This window comes from Alexandromys fortis, unplaced genomic scaffold (genome assembly GCF_014885135.2).
Source record: "Alexandromys fortis isolate MF-2015 unplaced genomic scaffold, M_Fortis_MF-2015_v1.1 scaffold_101, whole genome shotgun sequence".
Lineage (NCBI taxonomy): Eukaryota > Metazoa > Chordata > Mammalia > Rodentia > Cricetidae > Alexandromys > Alexandromys fortis.
In genome coordinates, this window is record NW_026067983.1 from 230166 (window position 1) to 248648 (window position 18483).

Consider the following 18483-nt stretch of genomic DNA (forward strand, 5'->3'; position numbering starts at 1 on the left):
TCCATAATTTCTTCTACGATGCCTCAGGCATGTGGGAGAAGAGGGGGTACCCCAAAATGCTGAGACTATCCCTCAGGTTGCTGCTCTCCAGCTCTGGGAATACTGGAGTTGTTAGGAACTTGTTGACTTAAAAGTAAAGTTCTAAGAGTTTTCCTTGGCTGATTATTGGAGGCATGGCACATTGCACATATCTTTTCTTTCCTTTTTTCTTTTGTGCAGTTTCTGTTGAACGCCATGTCTAATGGATTGTGTTTGTTTTCCAGCTGAGGCCTTTTCTGGGACCCACTTCGGTAGCAATCGGTGTGAGGAATTCTGTCTGAAGGACATCATCACACTACGCATCTTCAGCTTCAAAGTCATCATTTAGAATATGTTTTGAGGTTCAGAATTTTGAATTCTCGCAGACATTCTAGGGCTTTAGAGGATGTTCTTACTGAAGGGACACATTTCTGACTATACTACCTGCATGAGCCTCAGAAACATGACACCCTCATCTTGCCCCATTACCAACAGCCTCACTGATGAACAGTTTTATTTTCCAGTACCATCAAAATATTCCAGCTGATAATAGACTTAAAGGTGAGATGGTATGAGTTAGAAAATAGCAAAATATCAGTTAAATGTCACGCAAGAAGTAATTCTCATAGAATGGTGGTTTTCACAGACATCCTCATAATTCTATTCTACCTTTGAAATAGACACAGTTGATTACTGAGTCCAGAATGGTCCATTTCCCTCAGTATAGCATACCAAGAGATAGTAGACTCTGGAAAGGTGAAGATACACCTTAATAAAAACGTGTCAAAATTTAGACTTAAATGTTTTTATGTCATTAAAAATAGGGATACATAGTGAATATGATTTTTCTTTATCTTAATTCTAGCAGACAGCAATTCCTTCATAAATTGTCCAACCTTGAATGGACATTCCTGCTGTCCAACATGGCAGGCAACATGCCTGGCAACAGGAAAACACCCCTCATTGTGCTAATTCCTGCTGATAGACCTGAGTCAATACTGGTAAATAGTCCACACAAGCCCCCAAAGTATTTACCACTTTTGATGGATTTCAAAATTGACCATTGTAGAGTATTTTAAACTGAGATATTAGCAGAGCAAATAATGCATGCAGACCACCTCAATCTGACCATAGTTATCAGGGAAATGTACAACAGTATATAACAGTTGCAATCCAATGACATAGAAGTTCTCTGCAGAAAAATGATGTACGTTAACACACAAGAGCTAATATAACAACAGCAACAACAAATATCATCGTGAAACATCGCTAATCACACTGTCTGATTGAACATAACTAAACTCAAGGCATATCTACTGGAGCCTCACAGTTTGAGTACATACTCGCCAGCTTCTTTGTCCGTGACTACTATATGATGAGATGTTTCACAGAAGACACACATATGAACCTACCCTGATACATAGTCATGACACAAGAAAGACATTTCGTTCTTAGGAAAGCAAGCTATCCAAAGAAACAGCAGATTTATAAAAAAAAAATTAACAAACTGGATTACAGAACAAAAACGTATTTCTTCATGGACAATCCAACTCATCTGGATGGTTCGGCAAAACCAGAGGGCCATGTTCCTCCACTTGAAATGATATCAACACACACACATACACTTTGCAGATGTGTCTACACATGTGAACCCCACAGGGATGCTGGGAGGCCAGTGGGTGCACACCATCTGTGATTATTCGAAGCTGAGCATCTCAACTGCACAACTAGTGGGCAGCAGGCTCATGAACGCAAGTTCTCGGACAGCACCTCTACTCCCACCTCACCGTGTGTGTGTGTGTGTGTGTGTGGTCACGTGTGTTTGTCCTATCCATCAGTCACGATGTACTTCTTATCCTGGAGTCCAAACCAGGTCAGTGGTCCAAGGGAGAGGAAAGCGAGATCTGTAACTCTATCAAGAGAAACACATCTCTAATCTAGTAATGAGTCCAAAGGAAAAGAAAATGGTCTGGCGAAGGCTCACGTGGACCCATCACCCACTCCCGAATTCTACTGCTGTGGGTCTAAGTTTGCTAAGGATACAACAGCTGAGGAGGTTTGCAAACCAGTTAAAAGGAAACCTCAGGGGTAGAATCTAAGCAATGTGCTTGGTTTCTTCATGATACAGAACCCAGCATCTCAGAAATAAAATACACAAAAAAGATCGAGCGAATGAAATCCAAGGTTACACTTGTAAAGCCAAGTCGAGTATCATAGGGCACCATGGGAATCAACTAATTAACGCAATGAGTATTCTAACTTTTAAGAACAAGTACAACTTAGATCTCCCTTGTTTGTGCGAGACAGACTGGTGGGCAGCCCGCAGAGCTACAGCACTCCTCTTCGGTTAGAATGGTGCCGGATGCGGCCGGCCGCAGGTGGGACTGGCTGCCAAGCCGTCTCAAGGCTTCCAGTTTGAAAATGTTATGCTGCATACTGATCTTTCATTGTCAGGCAAATGACTTTGGCGATTTGAGTCAAGTCGTTTGGTTATCAGAATCAAGGAAAAAGAAAGAGCAAAGCTTGCTAACACACGCGTGGCTAGTGCAGTGTCAGCGAACAGCCCTTCCTTGCGGGACACGACTGTGTTTCTAGTTTTTCAAAGAAATATAACAGAGACAAAGACAAAATAAGATATCGTGGTACTGAAGACATAGCTAGAACAGTTCTTTCTAAAGTGTTCATTGAAGTCTCAGAATGGCAACACTAAGCGCTCTCTCCACACCGGCACACCTGCTAGCCCCTCCCCAGCCCTTGCCCACTTTCACCCACAGTGAAAACAAGCCACGGATGTTCTAGCAAGTTCACTTTTGCTAAATAGAGACCGCTCATGGATACGATTTCTGTGACGCTGGTGTAGAACCCCAAATTTTACAAAACTGACATTTCATTATGATTCCATAAAAAGACTGGGTAAACAGAGGATCTGAAAACCATCACGAGAGCAGAGCTTTACCGAGAGCTGGCTTTAAACAGGACCCACAGATGGGGATGTGTATGGGCATGGGAGCCAACTTCATGCCAACCTGTGGAATATTCCTCTCCTACTTAAGTGTACTTGGTAAAAGCTGTTTTATATGACAGCCTTATCAGGGCATCTAGGCCGTGACCTATAGCTACAGGGAAGCCCACATGGGGGACGCGGAAGCTCCAAGGAAGAACCAGTTTAGGTTATAGCTCTCGGAAGAGGAAGACAAGAGCAGAGTAACAAAAGCTTATGAACTGATTGTAGGAAACGAAAGACAAACAGCAGTTAATAAAGTAAATCAGACTGCCTGCAGAGTATGAACTTTTAACAGAAGTAGACAGAGAAGTGATCAAAGCTGTGCCCCATCAGTACATCTCCTAGAGCTCAGGCATGGAAGAAAACTACAAAGGAGAATTTGACAAAGCATCGCACCTGCTTTGAACACCTCTCTCTCTTTCTCTCTCTCTCTCTCTCTCTCTCTCTCTCTCTCTCTCTCTCTCTCTCTGTGTATGTGTGTCTGTGTGTCTGTGTGTATGTATATGCATGCATGGGTATGTGTACCACTGCACCTGTCTGGCAATGCAAGACTTCCCAAGTGTTTGGGGGTAAATTAAAATAAGCATCTGGTAATCATTCTATTCCATCCAAAACAGATTCACTTTGAGCTAGAGAGAAAAAGCCACATTAGGGAAGGAATAAAGTACCTGAGAACTCCACAGACACAGACTTCAGAAGGTAGGTCTATAAATAGTGTGCTTGTGAATGCACACTGTAAACAGAAAACCATCCGGCCGGCTGGAGCTGAGATTTCAACTGAAGCCCCACCATGAACTCAAGTCCCACTAGCAGGCGTTCCCAATCAGCCCAGGGCAAAGGCGGACACCGTCCTTTTACCTATCTCAGTGTCTCTTGAATCAGTAGCAACACTTTGCAGTTTCATTCAGAGGCAGCCTTCTTCAGCCACACTCAGAACGCACAGGGAAATGGTAAGGGAAGGATCTAAGTGAAACCCTTCAAAGGCACCGGGAGAAAAACAAAACATCAACATCACACCGGAAAAGCTATTCCTTAAGCAAGCTGTTTTCCCTTTCATTTCCCTGCCAGCCTGCTCTCCAGCCTTCGCAAACATTAAACAGACATCCCAGCTATAGGAGAGAGCATACCTGAGCTGATCATACCGTGCATTCTTTGCTGAGCCAAGAGCTGCTCCCGTCCGGCCACTCCATCTGAGGAAACACAGGAGTCACTCTCGTAAATTGTCTGCAGCATGCTCCGGTCACTCTTACTTCAGCTCCGTGAAACATCCATCACGGCTGCCTGCTCTGGTCCCAGGAGCTACCCTGGCTGGTCCTCCCTCCTCCCCGAGGAGAAACAGCAAGCAAGCGGAGGATCAACTTCCACAATGATTTCTTTCTGCTTAGATGGACATAGCCTTTTTTTTAAAAACAGACCTGGGCTCCTTTTCCCCCCAGTTACCAACCTGTGTGCAAAGCAGGAAGCAGTGGATGCTATGGCTTGCTGGAGTTTTAGGTTATCCTGGAAACTAAAAGCAGGCGGGCAACAGGAATGTGCCTCGGGGTTATTTCTTTGTAAGACTAAATAGAAAAATATTAACTCTACCCATTGGGGAAAACAAAGAAAGAAAGGAAGAAAAAACAATGAAACCTGGCGTCTAGCTCCTGGGCTGCTAGGGTTTCCAGGCGAGATCCTCACCCTGCAAGTGGCTCCAGAGGGTGTCCTCCTATCTGTCTCTGCCTCTCTCCCTTCCCTTTCTCAGTCTCTCTCAGCTCAAGTTGGCTAAAGCTAGTGATAATCCATTTGCATATGAATCAACAACAGCATGGCCCACAGGCACAGAAATAGAACAATGGTCGGCCTGAGCCAAAAATAGGTCAAGCATGGCCGAGTGATTGGAGCCTGCATTAATGCATTTAAAAATACCCCAGCAAAGCCAGCTGTCCAGCCTCTATCTTTCAAACCATAATTCTCTATTGCAGGGCCTTAAAAGCAATTAACTCTTTCCTTCCTCTGCTTGCTTTCCATACTGGGCTTTCACACCGGCATCGCACCCCCAAAGAAGGGAAATAAGGAAAAAAAGGAGAAGAATCCTAACTCGGAGAGGGAGAGTGCACACACATTTCACTTTATTTCTGTAGTGTGTGTTTTTGGAAGAGAGAGCAGAGAAGAGCAGAGCTGTATTGGTTCTAAAATAATACTGGAAGCTTTTGCTCATAATGTGGTTTCTGCCTCACCCACGCCCAGCAATCCTGGTGTTCTATTTTGGTTGTCTGTTTCTCTGGCTACACTGCAGTTGGCTGGAGGACTAGAAGCTTTTCTGCCTTCTAGTTTCAGCACCGACAGGAGATTCAGCAGAGGTCATTTCTGAAAACAAGCTCACCCCAGAAGAAAAATTGTACAAAGGCTTGGCTTTGTGGCTTGTTTGGTTGTTTTTTTTTTTTTAACTTATTTATCTTGTCCATTCCACAGCTCCTAATGTGATCTTAGATTACATATCAATTTTATTGCGTTCGGTTCCTGCTATACTTAAAACAAAAATCAAGCTGTGTTGTAGAACTACAAGAATTTTTCCTCTCTCAGTCTCTCAGGCCAGACCCTCTTTACCTATAATAGAGGAATGTTGATGGGAATATCTACACCTACAAAGCAGTCAGTCAATACATTCACTACCCAAGTACAAATGGCTAGTGTCTATTTATACCTTGGGTGGCTGAAATACAGACCTCAGTTTTGTATAGCATGCCAATCGAGTTTCAGGCCAACACACATTATAGACTTCCCCTGTGAGCTAGACGGAATGCGCAGCTTCTCAAGAGAGTTTGATGATCTCTGGTATACATTAATAATAACGATTTCTCTCTCAGCAGTAAATCCAGCATCCCAAGAGGGGACACCGGCATCTAGCCAGTTCTAAGGGCAAATTCAAGAGTGGTACCCATCATGCAAGTTCTTCCTTGACAAACAGACTCAGCAGGGGCATCAGCGGGGCAGGGAAAAGGAAAGGCCAAAGCCCAGTAGTCACAGAGCAGAGGCATCTCATCACACCCAGGCTGTGGAGCCAGGAAAACCAAAGATGGACTCACAGAATTCCGGCAAAGGGAAGACAAGGCAATACTGGCTGGATTCTCTTCCCTGTATCAACTAATCTCTGCCCATTGCCCCTCTTCAGGAAACGGCATTATTTGGACAGCTAACGCACAAGAGTGTTAAAACAGTATTTTTTTTTTAATGTCCTTGCAAGTAGGCAGGACAACAAAACCGTAATGTTTCTATCAGTGGAAAATATGTTTCGCATTTCCTTTTTAAAAATATGCATGCATAAAATTCAAGACATGGAAATACTGTCCTCTAATAGGACGGCTATCACACGGGGCACCTGAGACCTCGTGAAGACGAACCGTTCATGAGCTGCCTCCGTTTCCTTCACAGGAGCTGCTCCCCCCACCAGGGCAGCTTCGTGGAGGGAGGCAATGTTCTTCCTTTACTATTCTTTCATTCTTCCAATATTTATTCTCTATTGTTTTTGCACTGTAGGCTGTATCCCCATTTATTATCAAGGTTCCATCAGAAAAGGTTTTAGACATCCATTCACAGAGATTGGAAATGATTTTGTTTATAATTAATTATTGTAAAGTAGTTATAAATATAAAACATCGCACAGGAGATTAGCCAGACCCTAGTGTGGACCATCTTAATTAACTTCTCTACAGTTAGAGCAGCCATTCTGAAGCTGTGGAGACTCATGTTGGATCTTACGCTTCTACTGTTAATTATATTTTTGTGGATTTATCCAAGACAAAAAAAACTTGAAAAATTAATGATGGAATTAAGCCTAGGAATACAATTAATTAACATTCTATTGGCTTCATTATTCCGTGTCCATGATTTAATGTGTGCATGTGGGTTTAATCCTTCCTCGCCACCTAAAATTTATCTTTTATTTTCTTCTTTCTACATGTTATATTTTAACCATGTGTATATTTGTTTACATGTGCACATAACTGTAATAGGATAGATATGCATGAGGAAAAAATGTTCTTTTAATTTCTGATGTCAAATAACCTTAATATCAATTAGCACGTTTTAATTTCACCCACTTCTCTGTGATTTTTGTTTCACTTCTTGAAAGCTAAATAGTATTCCATTTTCTATATGTACTAGATTTCCTTACCCATCCACTGGTAGTCGGGTAACTCCTTGCCGTAGTGAAGAGAGCAGACCATCATGGGATGCAGACATCGCTACAGGGTGGGAGGGGGGCACAGAGTTCGCTGGGTGGATCATGTGCTAGGTTTGTTTTTAGATTTTTGAGGAATTTCCAAATTGATTTACAAATGGTTGCATTCATGTGCACCCCATCCGCAGTGAACAGGGGCTCCTCTCTGGACAGTTTCTCCAGTACTTGCAGGGATTTTGATAAACGCTATTCTGACCAGGGTGAAGGGGGGATCTTAAAAGTTTCAACTCACATTTTCTTGATGGCTAGGCATATTAAACATTTTTTAAAATTGTTGCCATATATTTGTGTTTCTTCTTTTGAAACCTCTCTTCCATTCATTAGCCCACTTCTTAGTTGGCAGTTTTATTTCCTTGATATCAAATTTCTACATTTCTTCTTGAAATTCTGTCTATCGGCCCTTGTCTGGTATATAGCTAGAAGATTTTTCTCCCACTTTCTGGCTGTTTGCCCTCTGATTTGTTTTCCTGTGCTAGGCAGAAACCTTTATATACGAATAACTAAAAAATATTTCACACAAGCCAAGCTGAAAAGACCAGTCCACGGAATGGAGAAATTCTTTGCTAACTATGCGCCTGGCAGGTATACTCTGTAAGGAATTCCAAACGTTAAACACTAATAAAACAGTCAGCCAATCATTAAATTGTCTAAAACACTTAAAAATAGTTCTCAAGGAGAGAAATTTAGGCAATAAATAGTAAAAAAAAAAAAAAAGAAAAGAAAAGAAAAAAGTATTCAATATCCTTAGGCATCGGGAAAATGCAAATTAATATTGCTCTTACCTCTATCAAGATGGATTTCATCTAGATGACAAATAACAACACTGATAGCCATGTTTAGAGAAGGGAAACCTCATCCACCTGGGGTGGGAACTAAAACTGGTACAGCCAGTATGGAAATCAGGGTGGAGTTCCCTGGGAAAGTAAAGCCAGGGCTATCATTTCAGCTCCTGTGCTCTTGTTGCTATACACCCAGAGGACTCCAGGCCAGCAACCTGGCACAGCCAAGCTCATCACCGCATTACAAGGATACAGGATCAGCCCAGAGGTTCAGCAACAAATGAATGAATTAAAAGATAACGGGGGTCACATGCGCACAATAGAATCCATTTGGCTGTAAAGAATGAAATTGTGACATTTTCAAGAAAGTTTATGGATCTAGTATAATCATCTTAAGTAAAACATGCCAGACTCAGACAAATATTTCTCATATGTGGAATATTGATTTAAATGTAAGCATGTGTGTATTCATGTAAGGCACACACACATATACACAAACATACATATATGCACATGTATATATAGGGCATCAGAATAGAAAGGAAACTGTTAAGACAAGAAGATAAGATCTAAAGAGCAGAAGGCAAAGAGAGAGAGAAGGTAAGAGGTACATATTATATAATGTGCATGTCGTAAGAGCAGTCAGGGGAAGAATTGGGAAGAGGAAAAAAAAAGCACCAGAGGGTGAGGGGCTGGCAAGAGAGGGTTGAATAGAAAGAAAGTTTGACGATATTTGTGAAAATGTCACAATGAAATAGATTTTTCTACTAATGAAGGCTCTCTATCCTCCCATCGAGTACTCCCATCCACCCATCGAATGTTCCCCATTGGTCCATTGAGTGCTCCCCATTCTCCCATCACAAATGCTCCCCGTCCACCCATCAAATGCTCCCTGTCCACCCATTGAATCCTCCCTGTCCTCCCATCGAATGCCCCCTGTCCACCCATCATGGTTGCTTTCTGTTTCTGTGTCTCTCTAACAGAACCATCACTTCTAAACAGACTTGTGTAAGGCGACACAGATGATGGTCTCCAGCCTTGGGTTCTCTCCTTACACACCCTTTGCCCTCACCCAATGATACAAACACACCGCTTTACTTTTCCAGAATACAGTTTCAGAAGAATTACTGATTAAAACAGAATAATTGTCTACTTGTTGTGGAGTGTTTTTAACAGAATATACAAAAATTGTGGGAAAATATGTAAGACAAATAACACAATCATAATATTGGCATAATAGATGCCTACACATCCTTCGTCACTTCATGTTTAATTACACCCACAGACCACAATCGACAGGGAAGATCTCTAAGCTTTCTATGAGCAAAAAATAGAATAAAACTCCAGAATAGCAAGCAATTATATCATTTCTCTGAGGTTCCAGGAAAGAGCTGTCCAACGTGTCTTCAGTTGGGCCACGTTTTACATCTCACCTCCACAGAAAGCATTTATTCCACTTTCCTGGTCATTAGCAGCCCTGCCTTTCATTTAAGTCTTGACAACAAAAAATTACTTAGTGTGAAATATACCGGGCCTGTCATGAGGCAGCTGATGCCTGCCTCCCAGAAGAGAAAAAAACATCATGAAAACTAACACCCTGGACACTGACCACCGGGGTTTTCATAGCCAAAAAACTCAACGGTAAGAAGCAGAATGTCTCGCATCATCTCAAAAATGCTGTTAAAGAAAGGAAGGAAGGTTTTCCAGCTATTTGTGAGACCAGTTTAATGAAGGCAGACATTTTCCTTTACGCTAATCTTGACAAAATACTGTAAACATCAAAGTAAACGGGCAATTTTTTAACATCTCAATACAATAAATTTAATTTGAGGAACTTCTTTTGAGATTGAATTATGTATCATATTTTGCTTTCAGGTAGATAAAAATCAAAGTGAAACAAGAACACACAGTCTAGATTCCCACATTAATGGAGAACAGGAATTGAATCCCATTGTCAAACGGTTTCTAGACACCGTGACAACGGCAAAGGCTTCTCATGAAAATGCCTGGGAACACACAGTGACGTGTCTTTCCAAAGCTGGCCCAGGACTGAAGACAGGACTCAGCAGCAGAGTGCTTCCCTAGTGTGCCCAAGGCTCTAGCGTCTATATCCAGCACCGTAAAATACAAATGAAAACAATCTACACAGATACCCTCTGACCCCAGTCACTACAGCCTTTCTCAAGTCTGTCTTCCTGGCAGCTGAGGTTCCCGCTCTCAGCAAGGCAGCACACTTATCATCTTTTCCAGGAGGGCAGTGCTGGATCTCAGGTGAGAAGGCTTTTCATGGAGAAGCCAATGCTTTGAGCCCAGAGTGTAAACTTTTAATCTTATTTCCCTAAAATACTAAATTGTGTTTTCTAAGAATTTTTATAAATTTCTGTGTGATGTCTGGTATCCTCCATCTACTCAGCCATCATGGTCATTTCCCTGCATTTCAATTTCCTATTTCTCGAACTACAGCCATCATTATGCATTGCATACATTCCTTTATGATCAATGGGTTTCTGCTCTCAGTTTCCTCGGGAACAAGCTGGAGTGGGGAGGTACTAAGTACTTTGTTTGTGAATTATTTATCAACTGAATTTTCTCGCTTGGAAGAATAACATCACTTCTTAGTAAAGAAGGAACAATAATTTCACTAATTCCTCACAATTTGGTGGAGCTGTTTGTGAACACACATTGCACTCCTGGACCCTGGACAACAGGCACTGCACTCCTGGACCCTGGACAATGAACACTGCACTCCTGGACCCTGGACAACAGGCACTGCACACCTGGACCCTGGACAATGAACACTGCACTCCTGGACCCTGGACAACAGGCACTGCACTCCTGGACCCTGGACAACAGGCACTGCACTCCTGGACCCTGGACAACAGGCACTGCACTCCTGGACCCTGGACAACACACACTGCACTCCTGGACCCTGGACAACAGGCACTGTACTCCTGGACCCTGGACAACAGGCATTGCACTCCTGGACCCTGGGCAACAGGTGATGCACCCCTAGACCTATCGGCTGGCAAAGAGTTAAGCAGACTCATCTGGAATAAAATTATGAAGAGACCGTCTTATTTGAAAAAATTTTAAAAAATAATTTTTAAACAATCATCATAAAAAAAGCTTTAAAGCCTTTTTTGATCTTTTTTTCCCTCTTTCAAATAGAGTACTTTGAACTATGACTTAGTCTGGTTTTAACAGTTTACAGAGATTCAGGATCATATGGGAACTTGCTAGAAATGAAACTTACTGTGTCCAGAAGAAGTCTGCATTTTCTGCAGCTTTCCAGCTGATTCTGAGCACAAAAATGTTTGAGACCAAGGAGATTCAATCATCTTCCCAAAGCAGTAATTACACTGCTAAAAATACGGATGGATAAAACATCTTTTTAGTGCAATATCAATTTAGCAAGTATTATTAGAAAATAATTTTTAAATGAAAATAATTAAAATAGCTAAGACACTAAGAAGCAGTGTCATTAATATTCAACATGAAAAGGCTAGGGAAAAGGTTTTGAAGAAGCTCTTAGCTGCTGAACATGAGGCCAGCAGTACCAGCTCAGGTGAGGAACATCTGTGTGTTTTTCTTCCCTGTCAGTAACCTATTCTGAGTTATGTTTTCTGTGCTTTCCAGGTGCACATGTTACTGTATTAAGGTCCAAACATCCAAGACAGGAAGGTAAATCCATATGGCCATACAAATCCTGGAATTAAAGGAGCAAGTAAAACTTAACCTTCCAAACAGAGATCATTCACTCTGATACCGAATGATCACGGATGTCCATGGGAATGGCAGCCTGCACTTTCCCAGAGCCTTCAGCTTGAGAAGAGATACAGTTACAAGCACAGCTTAATTTTTAAGAAATCTCTTGATACGTTGTCCAAGCACGGCAACATATAATCTGGAATGACAGCACTTGGAAAACAGAGACAGGAAGATCACCCCAAGTTGACGTTAGGCGAAAAACATCCCAGGCTAGGCTGGAATACACAGACCTTGGCTTAAAATAGAAACAAACAAAGTCCTCTAGATTTTATTTCAATTTTCTGTTAATTTAAACACTAGATTATAAACAAGAAACCTTGTAGGGTTATAAAACTTACAGAACATTGTATAATGCTGGCTGATGGACATTCAGTGGGTGAAAGCTATTCGTGTATTGCTGTTTTAAATGTACTTCTGTGCTTCTGGGAAACTCAAATTCAAGGTACGAAATATGTAAAAAGCTATTACTCATCTGTTGCCAACAAACTGCAGAAATTCTTAAGGAAAGTTGTGTAATTGGCTAAATATTGAATTGTTCACTCTGGTCATGAGGCTCCATACAACAGCTTGAGAAGATGCTCTGTTTTGACTCTGGTATCACCACAGCTGAGTACAAAGATACACATAGCTTTCCACCCAAGAAATATGACTGCAATGAATAACTGATGTCTGATCTGGGGTTATTCACCTGTTCTATGACTTAGAATATTTCTCATTGCTATCAATTTTGCCATAGTTTCTTATTAAAACATCAATTTGGCAATAAATCAATCACAATCAAAAGCTAAACTTATAGCTGTAATTATAATCAATTTAATTCAGTTGGGTTTATCACACTTTCCCCTGACTCATTTCCCTTGCCTTATTATCATCTATAAAATATAAGACATGCTCTTCCAAGGTCGTCCGAATGTGTCTAGAATCATCTAGTAGAACTTGAGCGTCCTTCTTGTGAGGAATCTGCATGATTACTAGCATGAAGACATTAATTTAAAATGCATCTGCAACACCAAGCTTGCAATAATGGATTATAATGGATTCACAATTGTATTAATGGCAGAGTTTTTAGAAAAGTCTCATTACAAATTGCATTGGCTAGGAGGACATATTTTTATTGGAGGTTCGAAAAAGGGTCTCACTAAACAGTCCAGACATGTCTTGCCTGGAATCTGTTATCCTCCTGCCTCTTCAAAGAGGCACAACCATCACTGGCTTGTGTACTCTACTTTGACTGATGAATCCATCACCTCTACTACTTAACAGAAATGCATTACAATGTTTCACCCTTTCAAAAGGAGGGCACATACTACAATGTATCATTTAAGACGCATCATTTCTCTGGCTCTAAGATAAACACCACACATGAGAAAACTAAGCAAGTTAACACCATTTTCTATTAGTGACCGTGTAACACAGATATAGTGACCGTGTAACACAGATATGGACGTAAATGCCAGTACATATAGCCAGGAATCACTGTTTGTATCTTATTTGTGTGATGGTTACTTTTGATTGCCTACATGATACAATCTGGAATCATTTGGAAAGAGACACATTGAGGAACTGAATGATAATGGTCGACCCATGGACATGCCTATCAAAGAAATTTTTGAGGGGGTGACTGAGTTGAAGCAATGTGAAGTGAGTGTGGGCTGCACCACCAGTCTGTGGCCTGGGGCGTGAACTACGGGAGAATGAGGAAGAACCAGGAACAAACACAAACACGCAGGCGCACACTCATTTTTCTCTCTGCTCCTAACCGTGGATGGGACGAGCTCCTGGCTTGCCTCTCCTACAACGATGGGCTGTGACCTGGAATATGAGCTAAGGAAGCTTTTCCCTAAGATGTTCTCATCTGAGTGTCTCATCGCAGCAGCAGAAACAGAACTAAGACACAGGGAGAATAAGGTTCTTTCTAATCAATGAGCAGCTCTACTGAACAAAACCTACTTTGAAGTATAAAATACTTGAATGAACAACCTCCTTTTGACCGAACTCCAGATGGACGAGGTAGCTGTGACATCATAAACACTCAGCAGGGACATCAGTTTTAACACGGACGGGGGTGTGGAAATAAGGACCCTCGTCTACGCAAGCGCCACTCACATCTGGTCTTCAGTGTTCAGTATGAGTTAAAAGTGAAACTAATTCTACAGAGTAAGTCTGCCTCTTATGTAGCTGGGTTGTAATACTTCACAGTTTAGAGATAAAGTGTGGTTTTGGAAACCAAAAATGTCTTCTGTAATAGAGTCCGGAGAAGTGCTATGGTTGAGAACTGTGAGCAATCTATTTTTGCAGCTAATATTAGAATAGCACAAGTCAAAAATCCAATCCATAGCTTCCTTATCGTTTCTGACCATGACAGGCCTTCACCTCTTCACACCACAACCTACCGCCAAATTAAATCATGATGATTCTAGAGTGTTTCCTCTAAAAAAAAAAAAAGCATTATTATTAAAGTTTTGATTAAACTCTGAGTTAAGAATTTACTTTAGTTGTTTGCCAACTCCCAATTTTAAGAAAGACTAAGGACCTAAAACATAATGTGCTTATTTTTGACAGATTGAAAACCTTTACAGCAATGGCACATAAAGTATGAATATTAACTGTTGGCCATGTCACTTAGTGTTAAGGAATCACAGACATGGAATTTTGAGAGCAGAGACAAATGACTCTATAGATGGCATGTTCTGACCGCAGTGTGACTTACTTGGCACAAAGGTCCATTTCTTTTCTGATGCCAAACGGAATGTATAGTATGTTGGTGTTCCCTACGCCAATCCTTCATGCTTATGATCTGTCGTATAGTGTTCTTGTAATCCATGACTCTCTTCCATCTTTTCCAATTTGGTGAACCCTTTTTTAATTTTATAAGTATATAATCTTCTTTTGTTTTTATGCTGCATTTGCATAAGAATCATTTGTGTTCCTATTAATCAACTGATGTTCATAGTCACCCCGTAGATAATTCTCTGCATACTTCCGGATCATTTCTTCCTTTTTATTAGATCAAATAATTTCTCTTACACCTCATGAACTACAAAAAAAGAAACTTCAGTTCTTGATAGTTTGGCACCTTCTCCGCAGTGAAATCTTCCATGGCATGAGTGGTCATGGATGAGAAAACCTTGACAAAAATCACAGGCATCTGAAACAGTTTAGTTACATACATGATTTTGTACTAGACATCAATGAGACAAGAATAGAGCAAAGCATCCACTTATACAACCTCCTACATTACTAGAGAAGAACACGCACCCAGCACACGTTAGGTCAACACCGTCTGCATTGCCTCCTCCCACCACCTCCTACCACACTTCCAGGATTTCATCTCAGATGGCTTTGACCTCCTCAGAGACGGTCATTTTCCACACCTAACACCATCATCACGTGTCATCCATGTGACAATTCCATAACAAACAGTGCTTTTCAGGACAAGTACCAGAACCATTAGAAAAGGATTAAAAGCTCTACAAAACCATAAAAATTTCCTCAGATTAAGCATAGTTCTCATAAATATATTCAAGAGGATTTATTTAAAATATTTACATTTGTACATTGAAACTTTATTTGAAAATAAACCAAATGGGATGCTGGAGATTCTACGAATTCTCCCTGCATTCTTAGGACTCCCTAGGCATCTGTCCCACCCAGATTGGCTCCCCTCACGTTCTTCTAGGGGACACACAGATGTGGTTCATCTCACACCATAAAAGCTCTGGTCAAACAGAATTCCAACATAGAATCGCCTTGACTTTGAGCTTTAAAGGAACCCTACTCGGCCAAAGCCTTTTGAAAGAGGGCCATGTGCTCATGTATCTTCCAAATCAAAAGGATATAAAAAAAGGAAACTGTTGGAACCTTGGCTTTAGAGATTAATCTCAAGGCGATTCATGAGAACCCCTTCATTTCCTTTTAAATGTATTTCTATTTTTACTTTTATATTTGAGATTATAATTACATCACTTCTCCCTTCCCATTTCCTCCCTCCAAATCATTTCATAAACCCTTCCTTACTCCCTTTCAAATTCATGGCCTCATTTTCCGTCAATCATTATGCATGCGTGTATGTGTATGTGTAGACATATGTTTTAAACATAATCTGCTCAGTTTGTAGTGTTACTTGTATGATATTTGGGAGTTGACCCTTTGGGACTGTATAATCCCAGAAGGCCTGTTTTCCTGCTCCCAGCATTCCTCAGCTGTGGGCTATAGTTCTCTGTGTAGGCTTGAGACCTTATCCCCATCCACCCTGACAGTTACATAGCTTTTCAATCTGTGTCATGGGTCGTGTGGAGAACACTCTGAGTGGACTTATGTTTTATTATTGGTGGTAAATCAGTTATGAGAGGTACAACTGGGACAAATTCTTCAGCATTTCTGAGTCACAGTTTGCTCATCTTACAAACAGGAATGTTCATAGCTAGTTTGTACCATTAATGTTTAGAAATGCTGACCAGGAAGTCCTTCCATTGCAAAAAGTAACAGCGCACTGTGTTTTTATTTTTAACAGCATTAGATGAGGTAAGGACTGCCTGAGGGTGGAGAGACGGTTCAGGGCTCAGGAGCACACACTGCTCTTGCAGAGGGCATGAGTTCTGGTTCCCAGCACCTATGTCAGGAGGCTCACTGCCTGTAACTCTAGACACAGGATGACCCAATGCCTCTGGCCTTTGGGGACAGCTGTACATATATGCACACATCGCTCTGTTCACACACACACACACACAAAGTTAAACACGCTGTATGGCAGGGGTCCTTCATTAGTTCTCTTTCTAAGGTCAGCTCGCACTGTCACAAAGCAGAATCTGAAGATCTCCGATTTCCTTGCTTTCCTGTAGGAGAATAAGCACTAAGTCCAGAGAGTGCAGAGGCCTTCAGTGTTGGCATCACTTCCGGGCTTCTGGGCGGGCTTCGAGTACACATCAAGGTGCTGCCCCAGCTATTCACGAGGTTGTGTGCTAGGCGTCCTTGTAAAGCTGACCTGACGTGTGGACGAGCAAGAGATTGGCAGCTATACCAGTGCAGACGAGAACTCCCATGGGGGACACTGAATTACATCCGTGTGTGCCATGTAATCACAACCCGGGGATATCTCAGCACACAATGTGTTGGCCCAGCTAATATTTGTTTTATCCCAGACAGCAGGGACACAATTTAAAAATCAATATGCTAACCATAGCCAGTTCACCCGAAGTTGTAGCAATCTGGTTTCTAAGGAACTAGAAACTGTTGTCTTTTTATTTGGGCCACACCTGCAGGGGATTCTCAGCGGCGCTGTTTTCAGCCGAAGGGGACCAGCTCGGTGTGAGGAGCTGATGGCTTTGTGTTTCCTTTTAAATGTTTCTCAGTTTACTGAGAATTTCATATCCTCAATGTTTCACATTCGTTCTGTATTTACTTCGATTTCTGCCCTTCCCTCCCCCACTCTAACGCCCTCTCGAATTCGTGAGCTCCTTTCTAATTATTGCTTTACACCCAGACCGTACTGAATCCTTTTAATGCTGCTCCCAGTACATGTGTTTAGGGCTGACCACTGGGACTGGATAACCTATCGGGAGCTTGTCTCTGCAGAAAACCGAGGTTTTTTTCTCCTCCAGCAGCTGCTCCTTGTGTCTATAGTTCTTCATCGAGTTTGGAGTCTTCTGAACTCCCCCGATCATGCTGGCCTGCCAACTAGGGCAGTCTGGCTTAGCAGCCACATTGTTGAAACATCATGGGGACAGCATTCCTGTCACGTCTAGAAGACACTAGCAAGCAGGAAATCTCCTGGTCCTCTGGCTCTTCACACCCCCTCTTGTGACTTTTACCGGGATCTTAGGTAGAGAGGTTGTAATGTAGATGTATCTGAGGGGCTAAGCACCCCATATTGTAGATGTATCTGCGGGGATGAGAACCCAAACTGTAGATGTATCTTTGGGGCTGAGAACCCCATATTGTAGGTATATCTGCGGGGCTAAGCACCCATATTGTAGATGTATCTGCGGGGCTGAATACCCCATGGTCTGTTGTTCTTGCATTTTGACCAATTATGGTTCTCTGTAACAGTCTCCATCTGTTTCAAAAATCCCTCTTCAATGAGGGAGGGATGAAATGTTTATCTTTATACTCACCCCCACAATCAAATTTGATTACGTTAAATTTCAAACCTTAACAGACTAAAATTTACTACTTGCTCATTACCTAAATTATACCTATCGGTGTAGTTGCTTGAGAAACCTCAAGCCTAGTAAAAAAACAGAACTAAACTAAAAAAAACAGCAAACTAAAATGAAACAATTAAGATTTGGACTGCCAACCGTTTGAGAATCTACAGTCCTATGACGCCAAGCTTACTGTGGACACCCGAGGCATAGCGCTCTGCAGCCAGAAGCCCTGGACTCAAGTGATCCTCCTGTCTCGGGCTTCCGAGTAGCTGGGACTACAGGTGTGTGCCGCCATGGGTTTAAGATTCTGAACACTAACCATTTAAGAGTCTACAGTCCTAAATCAAGTCATCCCATGTATAAGCAGAAGAAAACCACGAGCAGAACACAACATTAAGGAACCTCAGGGACTTGATTGTGTTTAAATATGCATTCCACTGAGAATAAGAGAAATCAAATACCCTACTTTACATGAAAAGAACTAAAATTTAGATCAATATGGATGCTGAGAAATGAGACTATGACTATCCTAGTACTGACTAATGGCTG

At 41.7% G+C, this 18483-nt stretch overlaps 1 protein-coding gene across 8 annotated transcripts in view; it reads right to left on the bottom strand.

Annotated features, from left to right (window-relative positions):
* Hdac9 (histone deacetylase 9) overlaps window positions 1-18483 on the bottom strand; it is a 511434-nt gene that overhangs the window by 150352 nt on the left and 342599 nt on the right. For 7 of the 8 annotated variants that reach the window (XM_050158706.1, XM_050158702.1, XM_050158705.1 and 4 more), the window contains exon 3: window positions 4150-4212. In XM_050158706.1, coding sequence (XP_050014663.1) covers window positions 4150-4212 — 63 coding nt within the window. Of the gene's footprint in view, window positions 1-4149; window positions 4232-18483 lie in introns of those variants that run through there. The other variant, XM_050158703.1, reaches the window with a different exon arrangement.